Source organism: Pezoporus flaviventris, unplaced genomic scaffold (assembly GCF_033815535.1).
Source record: "Pezoporus flaviventris isolate CSIRO_AGI_PZ_B2104156 unplaced genomic scaffold, CSIRO_AGI_Pfla_v1 ptg000036l, whole genome shotgun sequence".
Lineage (NCBI taxonomy): Eukaryota > Metazoa > Chordata > Aves > Psittaciformes > Psittacidae > Pezoporus > Pezoporus flaviventris.
Genome location: NW_026892584.1, coordinates 7,095,209 through 7,119,785, shown reverse-complemented (window position 1 = coordinate 7,119,785; position 24,577 = coordinate 7,095,209). Strand labels below are relative to the sequence as shown.

Below are 24,577 nucleotides of genomic sequence, written 5' to 3'. Positions count from 1 at the left end.
AGTGCAAAATGGGTGTGAGGCTGTATTTTAAGCAAAAAGAGTTCAGTTGTTTGTTGTTGTTTTTTTTTTCCAGTTTCCATGTTGGTTCCTCCTGTTTCAGTTATTCTCACGAACACATTGAAAAGAGTAAAAAATTTTTTTGGGTTGGATGTGCACAGGAACCTGATCACCTGCTCAACGTACTGTATAAAAACCCAAACCAAAAACCCCATATGAAAACATGAAACCCAAAAGCCTAACACTCACACCTTGTATTTATTAATAAAGCATAGTGCTATTTTGAACAGGTTTTAAAACAGGCTGTGGGTTTGGTTTTAAACATTAGATATCTTATTATTACTTAACCCTTTTTCTGCTGTTATTTTTCTGTTTCTCTATTGCTATTTATTCCCCCCATTATTTTTATTTTTCCCCATTAGTGAAAATAGCTAAACTATTAATTTCCTCCGCATTTATTCCCCCATTTATCTGTATTTATTTGTCTATCCCTCTGTGTGTGCGTTACTCGTATCCCTCGGATGCCTGTTCCCACCTGCCTCCCTCCCCGCGCGAGGAAAAACTCGCCCTGCCGCACCGCTAACGTAACCGTGACGTCAGAGGCAGGAAGCCCCGCCTCCCGCCTTCGTGGCGGTCCGGCGTCCCCCTCTTCCCACCCGTACGACATCGCCTCTGCCGGAGGCCCCGCCCCTTTCGCGGTGCCGTACTGGCGAGAGGCGTGTTCCGCTGGGGCCGCCGTACTATCGATGTGGGCTCGGAAGGAGCGGTTCCACGTCAGCCATCGCCGGAGCGGGAGCGTCGCGGGCAGAGCTCCGCACCGGGCCCGACTCGACTGGGCCGGGCCGCGCTGCGCCGCCACACCTCCGGGTAGGGAGCCTTGCGCCTGGAGAGCAGCCGAGCTGTGGGGTGCGTGGTGAGGAGTGAGCCATGGTGGTGTCGCCGCCTCATGGGGCCCGCAGGCCCGAGGCCTCACTGCCCCGGCGGCATCTTCCTCGTGGTTCCCTGAGGGAAGCCCCCGGCGCCATGGACAGGGGACATGGGACGGTGGTGTGGTAAGCCCCTGAATTTCCTCAGGGGAGTGGCAGGCAAACGGCAGCATCAAATGTTTTAGCTCACAGCTAAAAAAGCTAGGCGTTTTGAGCAAAAAATACTCCCCCGGAAAGCTGACAGAAATCTCCCTAAGCTGGCTATAAATTTACTTGGGATTTTTAAATAAGGGTTTTATTGTAATAAACGTTAATATATTGTAGGTGGTGCATCAGTGGAATGCTGCTTTTTCAGGCGGTTGGTTTGTAAGGTATCCCCATTCATAAGGCTCCCCTGGGTGTAGCAGGCGAGGCTTCTTGTCCTCCTGTGTTGTACAGACTGAATAACTTTCAATTTCCTTCTACAAATAACTCGGAAGTTTTGTTGCTGGAGAAGCAGCACGTACTTCTTTGTCTGGGGATGCTCTGTAAGAGTAAACTGTGGTTTTAGGGCTGGCGCCGTGCAAGGAGGAAGACTCGGTGGTTCTTCCTGCCAGTCTCCCAGCTCAGCATTTGTAGGGAGTTGTTTTTCACTGCTGCTTTTCAGAGCCTAAAACACACTCCACGTTTTCATGCTTCAGAGACCTTTTCGGCTGTGATTTTTTGAGAGGATTTCTGCAGCTGATACCTGTATACGAGTAAAACTACCTGGTCTACTTTTTGTAATGGTCTGTGTTATGTCGTGTGAGTCATCATTAGAGATGAAGGTGCTCGTTGCAGGGCTTTGGGGCAGGAGCTGTGGGTAACAGTATGGAAAAAGCATGCACAAAGCCGCTGCTGAGGCAAGAAAGCACTTGTATTTCTAAAAATGAGCAGGAATCCCTTCTGTAGGTACTGGTAAGCAACAGCTCAAAGGATCTAGCCCTTAAAAATACAGAATCCATAACAGAATAGAGGTGTTGTGTTTAGGTTGTGGGTTGTTTTGGGCCTTTTTAATTGTATTGCAAGCACTTTTTGGGGTAGTTGTTATGGTGATATTTTAGTTGTGTTGTTTTCCTGTGTAGAAAGAGGCTGTGGCCCAAGTTAGCACAACTTGCCTGCTCTCTGTTCTGCCTGAGGATCTCTAGGTGCCCATATGATGAGAAAAGGGACATTAGACCCAGTACCAGGTTGTGTAGGGCCTCAAGTGTTCATTCAAATGCTGCAACTCTGTCTCACTTTCCGTCTCCTTCCTCAGAGCTGTTTGTGGGGCAGTGCTTTTGACCAGTCTGGGAACGGGTGTTTGCTGGTCTGTTGGATTTTGTTTTCCTTACTGCTTCAAAAAAAAAAGGTAGGGAGTGGAGAGTTTACAGTGTTTGTATCTCAAAAGTTGTCTACACAGGTTAAAGAAGTGTTTTGAGGTGGAAGTTGGTGTCCCCAGACAATGACTTCTTGAACTGGTATGTTACTAAATGCTTTATGTCAAGGAGGTATGGCCATGCTCAGGACCATTGAACTTAGCAGATAAATGATGTGCAGTGAAAGCATAGCCTTTAGTTGGAGAGTTGTGGAGTTCAGTGTTCTCACCTTCATGTAAATCACAGCCTTTGATGGGGATCATTTTGTTCAGTTCTGTTGGCTCTGTTGTTTGTTAGTCATATTAATTATATAAGCCATTCATACTTTTACACAATAGGATGAGAGATAATGGCCTCAAGCTGAGCCAGGGGAGGTTTAGACTGGATATTAGGGGAAATTTCTTCACCAAGAGGGTAATTGGGCATTGGAGCAGGCTACCCAGGGAAGTTGTGGAATTGCTGTCCTTGGAAATGTTCAAAACCCGTGTAGCCGAGGCCCTTAGTGGTGGCCTTGGCAGTCCTGGGGTTAAGGTTGGACTTGATGATCTTAAAGGTCTTTTCCAACCTCATTGATTCTATGATTCTGTGAATAATTGGCTGATGTCTAGTATCATAATTTAAAGTAAGAAGACATCTTTCTTGTTTTAATGATTTGTTAAACTCATTCTAAGGGTCCCAGAAAATTAACAGCAATAAAGTAACTTTTTTGTAAATTTTTTGACACTTTTTCTGTAGAAAATGCAAATTTGCACATTTAATAAAGTATCAGTTTTCTGTACTGTTCTTGGCAGTATGATATCATAATTTTAATGGAGCAAAATCAAACTTGAGCTTTTTTTTTACAAAAGAAATAAAAAGATTGATTTAATCCTAGATGTCTGTTATATATGGAAGAAACAAACATGAGAATGAGGGTTGAGTGTAATTGCCGATTCTGTTACCTGAACTATCAGCCACACAGCAGCTTTGATAGGTTTGTAACCTCTCATACTCTGTCACCAAAAAAATGCTTACTTTTCTCAGTAGCGTCTAGCGGAGCAGTTGGACAGTAGAGTTGAGCTGATCCTTGTCTATCCTTGGCACGTAGAAGGGCAGTGCTGGTTCTCTCTCCACCTTGTTGACTTTTCTCCCATCCTTGGTATCTGCCCTGTTGGATCTTGTGCTCATCTTCAAAGCTTCCTTTATAAGCTGATTCAATTTGTTAAACTAGTAAAGTATTGCGGGGGGGGAGGAGGCTGGGAGTGTGTTTTTCTTTGGTTTTTAAGCTGATTTTGCAGCTTTTGCCAGTTCTCCTCGAGGGGCAAAGCCTACAGGGAAAGTAGTGGGAATATATAGCCAGAATGAGAGGGAGAGTAGATAAGGGAAAAGCTGCTTCATCTATTCAGCTGCAGTCAGCTACATGTGTTATCTCTGACTGTGCCGTAAGTATTGAAAAGTTTTCATTTGTTACCCTTTTCCTTAAGGAAATGTCACACTCTTCATTGTTTGGTATAACAAGATTTTTGTGTAACAGAAAATTGAGAGGGCTTTTGAATGTGACGTCTTGAGAAACCCAGCAGTTCCTTCAAATCATTAAGTGGGTTGCAAAAACATTTTTGTCTTTGTTAATAAAACCTGTTCGCTTTGGGATGGCTTTGTTTGCTTCTTTTTTAGGTTGTTTGATATTTGTGTCAAAATAAGTCTTCCATTGAGAAAACTTCTGTAACCAAGAGCCATGACTGCTGCAGAGAACGTGTGTTACACGTTAATCAATGTTCCAATGGATTCAGAACCACCTTCTGAAATCAGCTTAAAGAATGACCTAGGCAAGTAATGGACGAAAATTTGAAGGATACTCCTTCTTACCTGAATTATTCTAGCATTCTCTCATTGTGCCTTTTCTAGAACATTGTTTATGTTTTATAAAGTCAAACAAGTCAATTTCATATTTATTTTGTTCTGTTTGCCTTTTTTCTTTTAATGTATACATTCCTCTGGTTTTGTTTTTAGAAACTGCATGTTATTTATCTGATGTGCTTTAGTTTTGTGGTTTGTTTTTCCCTCAGTTGGTGCAAACATTTGAAATCTTTTTCTGTCTTTCTGTTTGAGGTAATACCTATTTGGGCTAAGGCAGATTTAAGTAATATAATGATAAGCAACAAGTTGACATCACTTGTTCAATGCACAGCTGTATTTTGAAGGCAGAAATGTCAGTGTTAGTATTTAGTATATATATAACATCAGCAGTCATTGTAGTATCCTGGTATAAAAGGCGGTTTAAATTTAAGCATTGAAACAGCCATGAAATTTGTTGAACTTGGAAAATCCCAATATGTGAATCCTAGAGTGGACTTCATGCTCATTCTTTAAATATCTCCTGCTTCCTCTTTATAATTTTAATAGAAGTAAGGGTGTGAAAACTCTCCTTCAGAGGGGGTTTGTCTTTCCTGACACTGAAGATCAGCATTGCTGTTAAACTGTGACATGTTAGCTTTCCTGATTTCATTTCTTTCTCCTCTAGAAAAAGGAGATGTCAAGTTGAAGACAGAGGCCTTGAAGAAAGTAATCATTATGATTCTGAATGGTGAAAAACTCCCTGGGCTTCTGATGACCATCATACGTTTTGTACTGCCTCTCCAAGATCATACCATCAAAAAACTGCTGCTTGTTTTTTGGGAGATAGTGCCAAAGACCACTCCAGATGGCAGGCTTTTGCAAGAAATGATCCTCGTGTGTGATGCTTACAGGAAGGTACCCGATTGTTTATTTCATTGCTTATGTTTCTATACTGGATCTTTATAGAAACTATATAATTTTGTGCTATTTAAGAAATATAAAATGGTTTATGCTCAGCATTTTCTTCCTAATTATGTCTTAGTGGATAATTGTAGATAACCAGCACACCTACTATCAAGGTTTTTTCATGTGTTCTTTTACTATTACAAAAACAAAACAAAAATTACAACAAAAATTTAGTGCTCTTCATTTCCAAGTCAGTGAACCTCAAATATGAGGGGTAACCTAATTACCATCTTGTCATGGTTTAAGCCCAGCCAGTAACTCAGAACCACGCAGCTGCTCGCTCAGTACCCCCTTGACCTTCCTCCCCCTGCTTCCAGAGAGATGGGGAGGAGAATCGAAAGAATGTAACTCCCACGGGTTGAGATAAGAACAGTCCAGTAACTAAGGTATAACACAAATCACTACTGCTACCACCAATAATAGTAATGATAAGGGAAATAATAAGGGGAGAGAATACAGCTGCTCGCCACCCACTGACCAATACCCAGCCTGACTCGAGCAGTGATCTAGCCCTTCTGGGTAGCTGTCCCCAGTTTATATAGTGGGCATGACGTGCTGTGGTATGGAATACCATTTGGCTAGTTTGGGTCAGGTGTCCTGTCTCTGCTTCCTCCCGGCTTCCCCTCCTCCCTGGCAGAGCATGAGACTCACAAAGTCCTTGGTCAGTGTAACCATTACTGAGCAGCAACTAAAAACATTGGTGTTGTCAGCGTTGTTCCCAGGCTGAAAGTCAAAAACACAGCACTGCACCAGCTACTAAGAAGGAGAAAAATGACTGCTACTGCTGAACCCAGGACACATCTTCATAGTATCCTGGGACAAGCCATGGGTCATAAAAGGACACTTTTTGGAATAAGTTCATAGTGGTATGTCTGGGACACTCCTTCACAAAGATAAGGCCCTTCAACTTCTTTTGGAATGGGTCAGAAGCAGATGAACTAATATACACTAGAGGTTAGTATCCAGTGTGCAGGAATGCCTGTGGAGTGAGCTTTCACAGCGGTAGTAATCAGGGGAAAACACATAGAGTACTGGAAGAATTTGACAGTCTTTGTAAGTTTGCTACAAGAAAATATATGGTTTTCCATATTGTGGGGCAGCAGTGTTTTAAGAAAGTATTTCGCGAGAAGACAGATGATAAGGTGTTGTGAATGTTGTAACTTGTACTATGGGAAGGCTGAGTGTGGGAAAGGCTAGCAAGTGCATTCATCTGAGCTTTAACAATTTGACTGAACAGTCTGGCATTTCCAGTGTGTTTCTTGTTGATTTTAGGATCTTCAGCACCCAAATGAATTTATCCGAGGCTCTACTCTCCGTTTCCTTTGTAAGCTGAAAGAAGCAGAACTGTTGGAGCCTTTGATGCCTGCCATTCGTGCGTGTCTAGAACACCGCCACAGCTATGTGCGCAGAAACGCAGTTCTTGCTATTTACACTATTTATAGGTAAATGCCAGAAACTATGTGAAGTCGTGGATGCAAAAGACCAAGTCTAGCATTAGTGATGTGGATAGTTGTTGAGATCTCATAAATGTTTATCAGTCACTGGTGTGGTGTTTGGTGTTTTAGTGTTTTGTTGTTGTTTGGTGGTTTGTTTTGGTTTTTTGGTGTTTTTTGTTTTTTTTCTCAGTTTGTTTGCTTTTTATCCTCTATCCAATGGACTTGTTTGGAAAAGCACAGTTGCTTTCTCAAGTATGACTGAGGCCCTTATATTGCAGGTTAATTTGTATGAAAAAATGGCTTTCTTAAAGATATAAACATTATTCATAGGATCCACTGACCACAATCATTAATATAGAAGAATCCTTGCAAAAATATGCATATATAAATCTACTTGAAGTGAGACATTCTTCATGTGCTGCAGTTGCATACTAAACATTATTGCAATTGTTACCTGAACAGTGTGACTGAATGTTACTATTAAATGGAAATCATTGCTGGGGTAATGTCTTAGCTGTCATGGTAACAAACAATGTTGTAAAGCTCCTTGAGTCTGCTCAGTTTCACATAGCTACACAAAAGCTATGTGTCACGGTTTCACACTTCATGACACTCTGTAAATGCTTGTTATTAGGATATGCCTTTAAGCCGTGGGTTCCACTCCCTGACAGTAAATCTTTTCATTTTGATTTTTTTTTTTTTTTAAGAAATTTTGAACATCTTATACCAGATGCTCCTGAATTGATTCATGATTTCTTGGTGAATGAGAAAGACGCAAGCTGCAAAAGAAATGCATTTATGATGCTAATTCATGCAGATCAGGTAGGGACACAAACTCTTTTGGTTTAAATACTTCAGAATGTGCCCGATAATCAGCCTGTATTTTGTTGGTAGTATACACTATTTATATTCATAAAAACCCCACTATGGTACTGTTAACCTATTTATGGAATATTTGGTAACTGAAAAAGTTAAAGTAGGTCTTTGTGCTGTCTTAATTTTAAAGGAGAATTGCTGTATTGGGAGAACACGTGTTGGTGCTGACAACTGCAGTTAGTTTTGCTAAGTGAGCTGAACCAGACCGAGAAGTGCTCCATTACCTACTGTTTTATGGCTTTTGTAGTCACATGAGAAAGAAACGGCAATTCCTGTTTAGTGTTCTGGGTTATTTGGTCTACAAGTAATTGCCCTGTGTGCCCAATTACCTGTAGACAGAGTGGATTAATTTGCTCTTCAGGTTTACAATGTTTTCATAAATTGCTTTAAATGTCAAGTTGAAGGGGTGAGTGTATGTTGGTTTGTATTTTGATTTTTAAAATGTTTTGATTTAAAATGTGGCTGTGTGATGAAACTCAGTACAGTTTAGAATAATTTGTCTTTTATTTGTATAGGACCGAGCCTTGGATTATTTGAGTACCTGTATTGACCAAGTCCAGACATTTGGTGACATACTGCAATTGGTTATTGTTGAACTAATTTATAAGGTAAAACGGAAATGTTGTGGAATGTTTAAAATAGATATACCTGTTAAATTCTTAGACTGCTTTTTAAAAAGGATAGAACATTGCTGGAAAAGTCATTATGGCTAGATATAGTCCCATGTTGGGAATATGCCATTGTTTAGTAGAGCTAAATAAGTTTTGTCTCTTGAAACAATAAACTGCTCAAGTGTGCACAGTATAGACCAATATGTCTCACCTGATTTGCTCTCATGTTGGCTGTATATTATCAGACTGTTCATCTTGGACATGAGCAGGGCAGCTGTTACAGAAACTAGTGCAGGCTATGCCCTTCCTTTTGGTCCAAGATTTTAAGACTTTGTAGCATTGCACAGAACCATCAATAACAGCTTCTTAATAGCTTTTATAATTATATTTTTACAACTTCCTATCCCCAGAAAAGGTTGTCATCTTTTGCTTAATTTTCACCCTGTTGTAAGGTAATGGAGCAGTTAAATTGTACAGTTGCTATTTTCTTTTTTCCTTATGTGCTGCCTATGTATTGTTGTTCTCATGTAGGTCTGTCATGCAAATCCATCAGAGAGAGCTCGGTTTATTCGCTGCATCTACAACTTGCTGCAGTCATCGAGTCCTGCAGTGAAGTATGAAGCTGCAGGTACTCTTGTTACACTCTCCAGTGCACCAACAGCAATCAAGGTACAAAAATAATGTTTTCAGGTCTTTCAGTAGCTTTTAGTGTACTGGAATGAATACTGTATGTTGTATGTTGATACTTTGAAAGAGTGAATGCTTTAGTAATATGGGTGTTGAACACTTCACATGTGAAACGTTATCTTAAGATATCTCTTAAAATCGGTCACAAAAGAGGACTGAGACTATATTTTGCAGACCTGCAGCTAGTGTCAGTTTGGTAAGGGACAAGCTTGAATACTGTGCAAACTGTTGTACTGCAGCAGGTGGTACTAACCTGTAATCTTCTTGGCATACTTAGCAAGGCAGACTGAAGTTGAAGATTTGCTGAGATCGAATGGCTTTCCTTACTCATAAACATTACTCTTTTCAGAGCAGGGTGGAAGCACAAAGTAATGAAGATTTGTATTGATTACTGACTGACCTTGCTTTCTTAGATTTATGTTGGTACAGCTAGTTACTTGAGATCACACAGAAATTTTGAACTTGTATGAAAATTTCAAAAATAAAACATAAAGGTCTAAAAATTAGAGCTTTTTTTCTTTTTTTTTCCCTAGACTAAAAGCATTGTAATTAATAATTTGAAAATATCAGGAAGATTATTAATTCCGACATTCTCACTTTTGCATGGTCATTTTTATTGAGCAGGAATATTGTATAGAAGCTGTCATTGAACCAATGTCTAGGTAGGCTAAAACTGGCAACTATTTTATATTAGTTTTCATGCCCTGCTCTGTGCTTAAGAGATGACCCAAAGCATGCCAGGAAATTTGTCTCTTTATTACTTTCTTTGAATTTGAATTCAAGTCTGTGTATTGTAAGCTGATGCCATTGTGAGCCTTCCTGTGTAATTTTTGTAATGTGGTGGTGGAATCGGTGTTTGCAGTTTTGAAGTCTGTTCTCAAGTTCATTTCTGTGCCAACTCTTCAAGTAATTGCTTTAATAGCAGTGTAGAAGGTGTCTTTTACCTGAATTTCTCTTGGAAACTTGCTAGTTTCTCCTCTTGATAACTTAAAAAATGTTTTAATTTTAATTTTAGGCAGCTGCTCAATGCTACATAGATTTGATTATTAAGGAAAGTGATAATAATGTGAAACTAATTGTTTTGGATCGGTTGATTGAATTAAAGGAGCATCCCTCACATGAACGAGTGTTACAGGTATGTGAGCTGTCTCTTTTCCTCTAAGCTTATTAATGCTTTTATTTCCTAAATGAAAATTTCTGGGTGTTATGATGTATGGAAAAATGTACTTCTAAAGTTTAAATCTTCTGTTAATATGGTTTTGGTAAAAACATATTGGATGGATTTTTATGTTTATGACTTGATGCTTTTATTGTCCCTGTAACAATTAACAATGGCAAATGCTGTCTCGACTGTGAGCCTTAATGGTGTAGCTTGCATGGTAAGACTTGTATATAACTGTAGAATGTATTAAATGAACGCTGTGAAGTGCCTAACGCCTAGGATACCTTGCTTGTTTGTCAGAAGGTAATATATTATGTATCCAGAAAGGCTTTGAAAATCAGAGGACTGAAAATTAGAATTGTATGAAGGAAGTAATTTACAGTTTCAATTTTGTTACTGTTTCAGGATCTAGTTATGGACGTCCTCAGAGTGTTGAGTACCCCAGATCTAGAGGTGCGCAAAAAAACCCTTCAACTGGCTCTGGACCTTGTCTCTTCAAGAAATGTGGAGGAGGTAAAATATGTGTTACTTCTGTTTCACTATACTGGGTTTTTAGTCTTTGAAAAAACATGGGACTGTCTTCAATTTTACTTGATCTTTTCTGCAGCTTGTGATTGTTCTGAAGAAGGAAGTGATTAAAACTAATAATGTGACAGAGCATGAAGATACAGACAAGTATAGGCAGCTGCTTGTTCGTACACTCCATTCCTGTAGCGTTCGGTTTCCAGATATGGCTGCAAATGTTATTCCAGTGGTATGCAAATGTTTAATTATATTGTCATTAAACTGATCTAGCTATACCCAAAACCTTGAAGAATAACTGAAGCTGAGGTGTTTCTAATAGTAGCCTCACACAAAGCAATCTTATTTTTAATCCATAAAGAAATGCAGGACTTTTAATGCCATAGTGTTGTTTTCTGAGACTTTATTTTGAAATATTTTTTAAGAACGCGAGCTGAAGAGTACCTTTACTTAAAAGTGCAATAATTCATATCATTAGAAAAGTAATTTGGGGATTATGATAATTGGAAATTGTTTGGAATGTACTTAAGGATGTTTGACTTAAGCTTTGTTTAATGGGAGATATGCAGTTTTATTTTTCTGGATCTAGAAGGAAAATACTCTGGTATAAACTTAGCTGTGCTGTTGTTTGTGCTCATGTTCGCTCTATTTGTGTTAGCTAATGGAGTTCCTTAGTGATAACAATGAAGCAGCAGCTGCTGATGTCTTGGAGTTTGTGCGGGAAGCGATCCAGCGATTTGATAACCTCAGACCTCTTATTGTTGAGAAGATGCTTGAAGTCTTTCATGCTATTAAATCTGTCAAGTGAGTCCAAAATATGTATCAAACAGACATCAGAGCACCCTGTAGCTCACTTATATTGAATATATATTGTCATTAAATATGTACCAAAATCCTTGCAACCCACACACAAAGAAGAGTAACTGAAGCTGAGATATTTTGGGGGTTTATGATTTCTAGGTACAGCTTCCTTCTTGCCTACTTGTACAGCAGATATATTAGGTATTTATCGCATTGAATGCAAAAAAATTTTTTTTTAATTTTATGATGCAATTGCTAGTTATATTTCCATTTGCTAAAAGATAGTAGAGTTGATAAAAGCCAACTTTCAAGTGGTGTATTTGTTAAAACAGAGTTACTAAGGGATTAGTGCAGCAGGAAATTGCACTTGTAGGCAATTGGAAATGCTTCCTGTACATCTGTTAGAAAATTTAATATAGACTGGGCTTTGCAACCTGCAGAACTTCTTTGGTACATTTCAGGACTCTAAAATTTGGTTTTCTGATGGATCTGTAAAGGTTAAGTCATACAAGATCTTCTCTGTATCAAGACGGCACTCTGCCGTTCTTCCAATACACAGGAAATTCTGAATCTTATCTCCATTGTCATCTAATTAAGGGGGGGGGGGGGACGGCGAATTGGAGCTTTGCTAATTTTCCCCCTAGTCTTCACTCGTTTCTTGTTTATTTTCTCCTGTATGAAGGAAAAAGTAGTTTGTCTTAGTTAACTGGAGAAGTTAGATTTGACTTGATTCACATACCTTGATTGATTCCTCATTCAGTAGTTACTAAGATTAACACAGATGAGAATAAGTTTGTAGGAGAGAATCTGTCACTTGATGCACTTGGCTGAAAAGATGATTGCTTTTGATCAAACTTGCTTTCTATCAATCATGTCCTTTTGAACTTGTCAGGACTGGCCTTTACCACCTGACCAGAAACCACTTCCCTTGATGGTAGTTTGAGTATATCATGAAAGCATGACTTACATTACTGTTCTTGTCTTAGGATTTATCGGGGAGCTCTGTGGATCCTTGGGGAATATTGCAGCACAAAGGAAGATATACAAAGTGTAATGACAGAAGTTCGCAGATCGCTTGGAGAGGTGTGTTTACTTTGTTACGCTTTGTGGTTTTTCTTAATATTATGCATTGCATATTCTAAGAAAAATAAATTTTTAAAAACTCAAGATGTGACAGGGTTTTGAGCACTTGTGATACATAATGGCGTGTGCACAAGAAATCTAATGTAAAAACTAATTAAGGTTTTGCATTCATTATTAATTTTTTTAAGTAGCATACCTGTAGCTAGCGTCTACTGAGAGAAGAGAAGCTCCTTGTTTCAGAAAATTCTGCAGTTTTAAATACAGCTCAGTTGTATGTACTGACAAAGGAATAGTGCTTTAAGTCTGGGTTCTGAGATCTAAGATAGGAGCTTTATCGTGTGGGTAGGAGCCTTCTGTGTATATTTCAACATCTGCCTTTCTCTTCAAATTCTCTCAAGACTATTGAACTACAACTGACCTTTTATCTATAAAAACCTTTAAAACGCAGATAAATTTTATTAAAACAGTCTTTAGAGCAAAAATATTTATTTTAGTTGTAACAATTGTTTTGTGTTTATTTCTAGATCCCAATTGTAGAATCTGAAATCAAGAAAGAAACTGGTGAGCTAAAACCTGAAGAAGAGGTGTCTGTGGGTCCAGCCCAAAAACTGGTGACAGAGATGGGCACTTACGCAACACAGAGTGCTCTCAGTAGTTCCCGACCTGCCAAAAAGGAAGAAGACAGGTATTGTATTTAAGATTTCATAGTTTATAGTTTATGTACAAAGTCCATCATAATTTTAATTGAACGCAAAGATGTTCCCTTTAGAGTAAAACTTTTTTTTCCTTAGTATCACCTTACACTTTTTAATACCTGATATAGTTTAATGGTAGCTAGAACAATTGCTCTGTTTCCTTAATTAGTGCAAATGAGCTACTTCATCTTGACTAGTCATTATGATCTCAGAGCTACAATGAAATTGTTACACATTACACTTTTCACTTCACCCCTGTTCTGTGTGGAAGTGGCTGTGTGACTTGTGAATATGTCTGTATCTGGAAAATTCCTTCTGGGGGGGTGAAAAAGACTTTCTGAGACTGTTCAAACTTGTTTGGTTTATACAGTATGCATGTTAAGGTAGGAAAATGGATTGGATTTGGAGGAGGCTGAGGTTCTGAATGACTTCTTTGCCTCAGTCTTCACTGGCAAATGCTCTGACCGCACTTCCAAGCCTTGGAAGGCAGACGCAGGGACTGTGAGAATGAAGACCTTGGGCCCACTATAGGAGAGGATCTGGTTCAAGACCACCTGAAGAACCTGAACATTCATAAGTCCATGGGACCTGATGAAATCCATCTGCAGGTCCTGAAGGAGCTGGCAAATGAAGTTGCTAAGCCACTGTCCCTCATGTTTGAAAAATGGTGGCAGTCAGGTGAAGTTCCCGACGACTGGAAGAAGAGAAATATAACCCCCATTTTCAAGAAGGGGAAAATGAGTGACCCAGGGAACTACAGACCAGTCAGTCTCACCTCTGTGCCTGGCAAAGTCTTGGAGCAGGTTCTGCTGGAAGGCATGCTAAGGCACATGAAAAACAAGGGTGTTGGTGACAGCCAGCATGGCTTCACTAAGGAGACGTCCTGCCTGACCAACGTGATGGGTTTCTATGTTGGGGCTATGGAACTGATGGACAGGGGTAGAGCAGTTGATGTCATCTACCTGGACTTGTGCAAAGCATTCAACACTGTCCCACACGACATCCTTGTCTCTAAATTGGAGAGACATCAATTTGATAGGTGGACCACTCAGTGGATAAAGAACTGGCTGGATGGCTGTACACAAGGAGTTGTGGTCAATGGCTCAATGTCCAGCTGGAGAGCAGTAACGAGTGGTGTCCGTCAGGGATTGGGACCGGTCTTGTTCAGCATCTTTGTCAGTGACATGGACAGTGGGATTGAGTGCACCCTCAGCAAGTTTGCCAATGACACCAAGCTGTGTGGTCCTGTTGATACACTGGAGGGAAGGAATGCCATCCAGAGGGACCTTGACATGCTTGTGAGGTGGGCTGATGCCAACCTCATGAAGTTTAACCATGCCAAGTGCAAGGTCCTACACCTGGGTTGGAGCAATCCCAGGCACAGCTACAGGTTGGGAGGAGAAGAGATTCAGAGCAGCCCTGCAGAGAAGGACTTGGGGGTGTTGGTCGATGAGAAAATGAACATGAGCCAGCTTCAGTGAGCGCTCGCAGTCCAGAAAGCCAACCTTATCCTGGGCTGCATCAAAAGGAGCGTGACCAGCAGGTCAAAGGAGGTGATCCTGCCCCTCTACTCTGCTCTTGTGAGACCTCACCTGGAGTACTGTGCGCAGTTCTGGTGTCCTCAACATAAAAAGGACATGGAACTGTTGGAACAAGTCCAGAGGAGGGCCATGAGGATGATCAGGGGACTGGAGCACCTCCCGTATGAAGACAGGCTGAGGAAGTTGGGGCTGTTCAGCCTGGAGAAGAGAAGGCTGCATGGAGACCTCATAGCAGCCTTCCACTATCTGAAGGGGGCCTATAAGGATGCTGGGGAGGGACTCTTCATTAGGGACTGTAGTGACAGGACAAGGGGTAACGGGTTCAAACTTAAACAGGGGAAGTTTAGGTTGGATATAAGGAGGAAGTTCTTTACTGTGAGGGTGGTGAGGCACTGGAATGGGTTGCCCAGGGAGCTTGTGAATGCTCCATCCCTGGTGGTGTTCAAGACCAGGTTGGAGGGAGCCTTGGGTGACATGGTTTAGTATGAGGTGTCCCTGCCCATGGCAGGGGGGTTGGAACTAGATGATCTTAATGTCCTTTTCAACCCTAACTATTCTATGATTCTAAAATAAGTAGGGTGAAGACTATCATCCAGAGCTGTTTTTATGGTTATTATTTGTCTTTGCAGACCTCCATTACGAGGATTCCTGCTCGATGGCGATTTCTTTGTTGCGGCTTCCCTTGCTACAACTTTAACTAAGATTGCTTTACGATATATATCTTTAGTTCAGGAAAAGAAGAAACAAAATGTAAGTCATCTATCCTGTGTTTTCACTTTAGTTGCAGACAATCTGGTTGTTGCCTCTTTTCTTTTAAACAGATGCAAAATTTGTTAAGTCCAAAGTGCAGTGCCAGTTACATGATTGGAAAATGATGAAAGTTTGGGTCACAAACAGGGCCTACTGCTTTCTAACCACTCTTATTTAGAGAGTCTGCTATTTAGAGAGTCTACAAATCATGCTGCTTGGTTTCCAGATAGCAAGCAGTAAAAAAAAAAACCCCAAACTTAATCTGATGATGTATTTAATTATTTGATTAATTGTGCACCTTTCTGTAAATAAGAAATAACATTTCTGTAAAGCTGTATAAAATGCAATAACCTCCTTCCATTCTTTTCCCTTTGTCCTCCTTCTCAGTCCTTTATTGCTGAAGCTATGCTGCTGATGGCCACTATTCTCCATTTGGGAAAGTCTTCTCTTCCCAAGAAGCCAATTACAGATGATGATGTGGATCGTATTTCCCTGTGTCTGAAAGTTTTATCAGAATGTTCTCCTCTCATGAATGATATTTTCAACAAAGAATGCAGGCAGTCCCTCTCTCATATGCTGTCAGCCAAGCTAGAGGAGGAGAAACTGTCTCAGAAGGTGAGCTGCTATAAGTGTGTAACCAGAAACGCTTTATGTTTGTATTTCTTTTTTTATGGATGTTAACATCGAAGCTGGTGCCAGAAATGTCAGCATTTGACATTATTTGACTGTGTTTCTGTGCTAAGGGATGGAATTCATACTGAATTCTTGGGATCTCCCTGCAGAAAGAATCTGAGAAGAGGAATGTGACAGTTCAGCCAGATGATCCCATTTCCTTCATGCAGCTTACTGCTAAAAATGAAATGAGCTCAAAAGAAGACCAGTTTCAGCTTAGCCTTCTTGCAGCAATGGGAAACACACAGAGGAAAGAGGCTGCTGATCCTCTTGCATCCAAACTTAATAAGGTGATGTGGAAGTCAGTGTTTTCATTATGTACACTTGTGCTGCTTATGCATAGGATCATCTTTGGGAATCACAGTCTGGAACTGATGAACCAGGCTATGCTGGTTGATGGGAAAGGTATTTCCTGGTGAGGATTAGGAAAAAGAGAAAAACCCTTCTGCTTAAAATTGTTCCCCTCTTCTTGTGGGAGAGGAAGAATGAAGAGGAGACTTGAAGAGTGCTGAGCTCATGGGATATGGAGGCAAAATGAAGATTATTTGCTGAAGAGTCCAGTAAAGCTCACAGGGAAGAGAGCAGGAATGTCCCAAGTGATTAATGTCTGCCTTTCTTTGCTTGCCATATCCTACTATGCCTACTCCATCCTTGTCTCAGTCTTTATACCTTTTTTTGCTGCTGGTTACCAGGACCTGCAGAGAGGGTCCAAAGAAAATACATTTTTCGATTCGTTCATTGAAATTTAACTCGTAAGACTTTAAACCTCAGACTTTTTTTCAAGTCTGGATTAGTTGTTTTTACTGTTTAGAGTTACCTGTTCATTTTAAGTCATCAATTTTTTATGCTGATGATGTTTTTAAGAATAAATGGCATTACAGTCCATGTTTTAGGAACTCACATGAATTTAGTTCAGAATACCATGTCATCTAGAAAGACTTTATTATTGTGGTATGTACACAAGAGTACATATGAAGGAAGGATGCAGTTAAAATTTATTTGTTTGAATAATATTGACAGTCACTGTGTAAATTGGTGAGATGTTTATTTTTGAAGACTTACACATGAACTTTAGATTTCCTAAATATCACAACTTCTTCAGATATTGTTTTCTAGACAAAACTTGTGATTGTATTCAGTTGGGTTTTTTCCAATTTCCTTTTTATTTTTCTTCTTTCTTACTAGTAAATTAGTCTGAAATTAAAAGCTCTGGGCACACCTGCTTGATTTGGAGGCTCATGTTAAAAAGTAATGGGTTTGATTGCACTTCATTTTTATTTTTGTTATTGTTTGACACAATTCCATGTTTTGAACTGGTTTAAGAGAAAAAAAGTACCATAAACTCATTTCTCTTAACAGGTTACTCAACTGACGGGTTTCTCAGATCCTGTCTATGCAGAGGCATATGTCCACGTCAATCAATATGACATTGTGCTGGATGTGCTTGTGGTCAACCAGACCAGTGACACTCTGCAGAACTGCACGCTGGAACTAGCCACACTAGGTAAGGAGTGCTGGTGGAAATAAAGCAGCCCTGGAGCAGTAGTGAGCTGCTGGGCGTTGTCACCCAGTTGTAAGGAGTGTCTGAAATAAATAATCGTGAGTTTATTCCAGTTAGTAGCCATTTTGAAAGGATGGTTTTGAAGGCCTTCAATAGATTTTTCTTTCAGGAAGACTTGTTTTCCATTGGCACTGACAATACTGTCTGATGGTACAAACCGTAATCAATTTGGTGGTTTTTTGTTTGGTTTTTTTTTCTTTTTTGGTTTGGTTGGTTGTTTTTTGTTTTGTTTTTTTTTCTTGTTTGTTTGTTTGTTTTCCACTGGAAAAGTAGCATTCCACTTCACCTTTTTGCTGATATATGGGCAGTAGGGTTGTTTTGTTTGTTTTTTTTAATATACTCTATTCTGCTGTTAGCATTGAGCAAGAGGACAAAATCCAAACTTGTGTGGAGCAGATGTTGGGCAAGAGAAAGCCATCTGCCCTAAGGTTTTTCTTGCACTCAGCCTTAAATACTTAAGTACTTAAATACTCAGTACTTAAATACTGCATTTACACAGCTAAAACCATTCCATGTACCAACAGCTTCATTAACTTCTTTTAGAGGAGGGACTGGAGCAGATAATTCAAGAACAGTAATGAGTTTTGTATTAGCTGACGTCTGTCTTGGCAATCAAGAAATATGTTTGCATACTGAAATATGTTTGCAACATACTAGGAGAATGCATGCTAAATGCTTTTAGGTGATGTAAATATGACTGCAGTGGTGTAAACTTCCTCCTAATCTTCTGTAAATCATTTGATCAGACTAATAATGGAGATAAATAAAAGTTAATATATTAATAGGTTGAATTTTTCTATTTATCAGCTCAGTGAAGTGGAATTCTGTATTTCCCAGTTGGTGTCTTCAGAGATACTGCAAAAACCAACTGGAGATCACTTCTGTGTGTAGAGCTGATGCTGTTCATGCTGTGTTCTCAAATTGCACAGCTTGATAGAACTAAGGAGTCTTTTGCAATTGCTTGCTCAAGGATTAAGGAAAATAAATCTCTTGCTGTTTCCTGAGAGCAATTATATTCCAAACTGAGGTGATACTTGACCTGTTTATAAATAGCTTAGGGCATGTAATACTGGACGTTGAACTTTGGTTTTGAGACACTTGACTACAGGACTAGTAACTATGATGGTGTCAGTGATTAAAACACAAGGTAGAATTAACCATTTCCTGGTTGTTAGAGAGGTAATATTAGACTCAATCTGAAGCCCATTTAAATCAGTAATTGCATTTGTTTTCAGTGGGGGTTGGGTGAATGCGCTTGTATTTTAACTGAAGTTTTTAATATAAATTATTTTTGTCTTGCAGGTAGCAAACTGTAGCAACCAACCCACCAAAAAAAAAAAAAATTCCAAATCAACTGATCCCTTTATGGTGGTGTTTAGTGCAATTCTGTAGACACTAGAACTTAATGGCAAGAAAATAAAAAAATACCATTCCAAAAGCTGAACTCATTGTGAATTGTTAATTCTTTTAACTGTTAATGTTCCCAGATCCCCATCTCCCAATTTCTTTTAACAGGTGACTTGAAACTTGTGGAAAAACCATCTCCTCTGACACTTGCTCCACATGATTTTGCAAACATTAAAGCTAATGTCAAAGTGGCTTCAACAGAAAATGGAATAATTTTTGGTAATGTTGGTAAGTAAACAGTTCATTTTGCAAAATTAACATTGATGTGTAGCATTTTGTAATTGAGTAAAAAAATAATTAACACATTTCATACTGGGAGAGGAAATTAAATGGTCTACAATGAATGTTTTATGCTTTTTTTATTAAAAAAAATAAAAATTATATTGCTTCTACTTAAACGTAGTAGAACATATTGCCTTTAGAATGATTGTCAGAATGATGCTTGAGCCCCGGTCTCTGAATTGGAAATGTGCTAGGCAGCCTTGCCTGGAAGGCCAATACACTTAACTCAAAGTTCTGTAGTAACTGGGTGAAGCACTTGAAGAGGACATACGTCAGCAATGAGGTTGAGCAAGTGTTGACTGTTCTTAACTGGCAGGTCGTAAGCGAGCTCTCTTTATTAAGTGTAAATTCACTTTTTTAAGCATTAAAGTGGTTTGTGTTTTATATTGCAGTGTATGATGTCTCTGGAGCAGCCAGTGACAGAAACTGCGTGGTTCTCAGTGATATTCACATTGACATCATGGATTACATCCAGCCTGCTTCTTGTACGGATGCGGAGTTCAGACAGATGTGGGCTGAATTTGAGTGGGAAAACAAAGTTAGTTTTCAAAACATACGTTTTGTATGTTGTTTGGGTTTATTGTTGATGTTCATTGTTAGTTCTGTTTCTTGTTCTACATCAGCTCATTATATCAACATTATCTCTTGGGATACAAACCTCTTCCAACATCCTCACTGAGTCTTGGCCTGAAGTAACTTATTCTCTTATTGCTATTTTATCTGTTTCACAAGCCTAATGGTGCAATAACTAGTTTTTTGGGTTTCTTTTGCAAAAGAAGTATGTGCATTGAGCCTTTACCTCCTTTATGGAAGGTGTCCAAATTGTCTAGTGATTACTGTGTATTTTGGCTCAAACACGAGATAGCAGTATGTATAAGCTTTGTGCTGAGACTGTAGAATTACTCATAACTGCTTAGCCTCTCTGGTTCCGAATTACGTTGTGTTTTTTGTTTCATTACTTTACAATACAGCTGTAGCACACAGTTATAGATGCTATGTAAGATCAACAAAATGGTGGGTACTCTTAATATTAGGGGGTGGTCAAACTGTAAGGGAAATAACTTTGTACAACAGAGCAACATAATTTAAGACTAGAGTAGAAACATTAAAACAGAATGGGAGATATTTTACACAAACTGTAGCCTAGTTTGCTACAAGTATTTAAGTGTATTCACTTAAGACTAGATTTAAAACTAAAAAAAACAAACTTATGAACAATAAATTTTAATTCATGTTATGTAAAGCCTTAGCAATTTGTAAACTCCTCCTAAAAGATGTTGTAAAAAGCAATTAAAACAAGACCACAAAATTGAATATGAGAAAGCTAAGGCAGGCCAGAGAGCTTTGTTGCTAGAAGAGGAAGATTAAAGTAATTTCTGTCATTGGTTAAAAGCAAGCTTTTGGACCAGATAACCACTTTTTCTTGTTCTGGCAATGTGTAAACTGTACTCAGACAAGAAGTCCAATATTTGCTGTAGACTACATGTTCATCAGTTATCATTCACCTAATGCATCTTGGAAACCATGGGAATAACATGAAATTCTCATTCTTTACCAAGTGGATGGCACGATGTGAAGACTTCGTATGATGCCATCACATAATGGGAAGTGCAGCTAGCTTACTGATTATGGCATTCCTCGGGGAGAAATATAGTGGTAGTCTTCTTTATAGAGCCCTGAAGATATGCTTTCAGAAATACCTGAGCTGCTAATTTAAGTAATTGCCATTTTTTATGTTCTTGAAGGTTACAGTGAATACAAATATCATTGATCTAAATGAATACTTACAGCACATACTGAAGTCAACCAATATGAAATGCCTGACTCCAGAGAAGGTGAGCTGTTTCCTTGGAGACTTAAACACCATTTTTAGTTTGTGTGCTTTATTGTTTAATTTGTTTAGTATTTGTTAGGAATATTATTAAAAGATGCTTGCAATGTGGAATAGTACATATACTCAGATTTTTTAAATGAGTGGTCTGAAATGAGTGAAGGCAAATTCATATTGTCAAAAGTCTGTGTTGCTTAATCAGTAGCTATTTCTTGCCCAGTTAGAAAATGCCTATAATTCATAGTATTTAAGCTGTAGTTTGGATTTGATGGGACCATCTGTTTTTATAAAGGTTTTTCCAGTAGCTCCAAGTTCCTTCCTTCCTCTGTCAAAATTTTACATTTCTTTTGCCAGTTTAGCCTTTTTGTTGTAAAGCAAAAAATACATACAGTAGCTATTTGCTATTAAGATAGAATCTGTATTATATCTATTGGTTAATATATGTAAAGTAGCTAAAATAAGTGTAGAGCTGTTAGTACTATTTAGCTGCTTTACCATTTTTCCTCTTTGTTATATCAGACCGTAAAATTCCATCCTACCTTTGCTTGATGAATGGATTGTGTATCTTCCCATATTAATTTCATAGAAAGGCCATCACTGTTTCCCATTGCATGATTCTTAACATTTCACGATATGTTGCATGTTGAAGTTTAAACATTGTATACCAATATCTGCCTAGCTAACCTAGGATGAATTAAAATGTGTTTAAAAGATGTTGGCCTTTCTAAAGAGTTCAAGTCTACTTTCCATAGGCACTTTCTGGTTATTGTGGTTTTATGGCGGCCAACCTTTATGCACGTTCCATATTTGGAGAAGACGCGCTTGCAAATGTCAGCATTGAAAAGCCAATTCATCTTGGACCAGAGGCACCTGTCACTGGTCACATACGAATCCGTGCAAAGAGTCAGGTAGTATGGTGTATATTTACAGCACTGTTTTGCATTGTCATTTTCAAGCAATTGTACTAAGCACTCTAAAAAGAGATTTCTGGGTAGACTCACTGAGTGGTTTGGGTTGGAGAGGACCTTAAAGATCATTTAGTTCCAACTCCCCTGCAGGAGGCAGGAACACCTTCCATTAGACCAGGTTGCTCCAAGCCTCATCCAACCTGGCCTTGAATGCTGCCCGGGACAGGGCAGGCACAGCTTCTCTGGGCAACCTGTTCCGATCTCTCGCCCACACAGTAAAGAACTTCTTCCTAATACCTAATCTAAATCTGACTCTTCTTAATTTAAAGCCATTACTCTTTTTATATCACTACATGCTCATATAAAAAGTCCCTCTTCAGATTTCTTATAGGCCCCTTTTAGGTACTGGAATGGTGTATGTTAGTTTCTAGTACTAGGTAAATGGGAAAATTTTCAGGGAAGATGAATATAGGAACTTTAGCCTTTGTCTTAAAACTATCTGACACAGGTTTTGTGAGGAAAGAATGTCTTTTTAATAGCTGTAATCATACCCTAAACACATGTAACAGGTTTGGGTTGTTGTTTTTGTTTGTTTTGTTTTGTTTTTCATCTCCCAGTGCATAATCATAAAATAGGCCTTTGGGCAAAGATTTCCTTATTTTATCTATAGTGCTACAAGTTGGGATGTTAGGTTTTATTTGCTTTTAAATAAAGACCAAGTGCTCGCCAGGGTTCCATAATCCATTTCCTGTGAAGTTACACCTTTCAGTTTCACACAAGGAAATGGTATGCATGTTATTACTGTTCACTGGTTATTTTTAAAACAACAAATTCAGAGTTTTTCAGTAGGATTATTTTCTGTAGATACATCTGTGAGTCTGCTTCGGATTTCAGATCTACTTCCTTCCAACTAAAAAAAAAAAAAGTACAAGATTTGTTTAATAAAAACCCCCAGTGTATCAATACCTGGGAGTATTTACATTCAAAGGAGTCATTTAGTTTGTGTGATGTTACGGTATAAAGATTTTGAAATTGTTTAAATTAATGTTTCCAGTATGTTTACACAAGACTGCATTCAATTACATATGCCAGCATGGTTTCATCTTGAAATCATTCTGCTTTTGATTACGTGGATTTATTAATGCAGTTTCTTTTGACATTTCTTCAGTTTCTATGCAATGTTAGTATCATTGTGTGATTAAATTATTTCCTGTAGCTGTAGTGCATTGAATGCTAGTATCAGCACTCAGGCTTTCAACAGCAGAATTCCAGTAACTGGGCCAACAGCTGTGATTTCTGCAGTGGCAGCATAGTTTTAATTGGGAGGTCAAAAGACTTATTTTTTTGTTCTTCTACCTTTGGTATGGATAACAAATTTAGCAGTTGCTAGCTCATTTAAGCTTAATTGTTTCAGCATTATGCGTAGATCTAGTCTTTATCTAGTGCTAAGAAAGTATGTACTAAATATAGACAATTAAATGAACAGTTAGAAATAGTTCAATTTCTATGCCACTAACTTTCTTTATTAAATTTCTGTATATGGATCTTCCATTTTAATATAGATAAGAGTTGCTTTGAACTGTGTCATGAATGTCTTCTTTCTTTTCCTTACAGGGAATGGCCCTGAGTCTTGGCGATAAGATCAATCTGTCTCAGAAGAAAACAAGTTTATAAATTTTACCTTATGTCTTTTTGGGTCTTTTACAATTTAACCTTAGGTATGTGGCTTTTGGGATCCAGAACATCTTATATTCTTCAGTGTTCTGTAACTGTAGAAGCCAAGCTTTTGAGCTAAAAGCATTCCAACAGATAATTTATAGTTCTTCATGATTGATACTGAGCAGAATTTTAAATCTCAAGTGTTTTTTTTTCTTTGTCCTGGAAGTCATGTATTCTTTGTCTCTAATATATACTGATGCTTACAGTACAATAAACAAATTATGCCAGTACTGTTTTATCTGTGAATTATATAATATCTTCATTATTTGGTCACTGTTGAATATCTGACCAGGGATATCTTGTTACTGTAAGAACATGGGAGTGTGTAATAGCTTAAGTGTTTACAATAATGACTAGGCCTGAATTTGTGTGAACATGTGATTGCGACTCTTAAAATACCCTATACCTAGGAGAATATATATTTTGACAACTAAATTAAAAGCTGTATGTTCTAGATGGTTTGTTTAATAATGTGATCACTTGGTTCGGACAAGCTTATAATACCAGAAGAGATTGTCAAAATTCAGTTCTTTCCAGCAAGTAGTAGAACCTTAAGCCTTGTTTCTGAAATGCTTTCCTAACAGTGTTATCATGAGTAACATAACATTGCTGCTAGTATTATCATCTTGTAGTCAATACAGAAAAGACAGCCAAGGGAAGTATTAAAGCTGTAGCATCGTAAGCAGCATTTTCAGTGAATGCAGCCATTAGCCCCATGTAAGCTCAGGAAGGAAGGATTTGGACTGGTTATGATTTTCCAGTGAATTGAATCAAGTAGAGGAATTGTGGAAAAGGAGGAATTGTGAGTGAAGGTCAGGTCAGAATGTGAAAGTGAGTTAACTCCGTTTGGTTACTAAATGTGATGCAAATTAGCAGTAGATTAAAACATACAACCATTAGATTGAAAATACTTTTAGCTGAATTTGCTAAGCATTAATTCTAAATTTGTTACA

At 38.6% G+C, this 24,577-nt stretch overlaps 1 protein-coding gene across 1 annotated transcript; it reads left to right on the top strand.

Annotated features, from left to right (window-relative positions):
• Nucleotides 1–698: 698 nt before the first annotated feature.
• On the top strand, nt 699–23,854 carry COPB1 (COPI coat complex subunit beta 1). The gene is made up of 22 exons (XM_061462993.1): nt 699–864; nt 3,953–4,104; nt 4,800–5,029; nt 6,353–6,522; nt 7,224–7,338; nt 7,908–8,000; nt 8,535–8,672; nt 9,706–9,825; nt 10,258–10,365; nt 10,460–10,606; nt 11,033–11,178; nt 12,162–12,258; nt 12,783–12,943; nt 15,124–15,244; nt 15,632–15,859; nt 16,027–16,206; nt 17,276–17,420; nt 18,993–19,112; nt 19,559–19,704; nt 20,912–21,001; nt 21,750–21,905; nt 23,520–23,854. Exons 2-22 carry the CDS (start codon nt 4,014–4,016, stop codon nt 23,577–23,579), a joined length of 2,862 nt encoding a protein of 953 aa, XP_061318977.1. The 5' UTR covers nt 699–864; nt 3,953–4,013; the 3' UTR covers nt 23,580–23,854.
• Nucleotides 23,855–24,577: the final 723 nt, after the last annotated feature.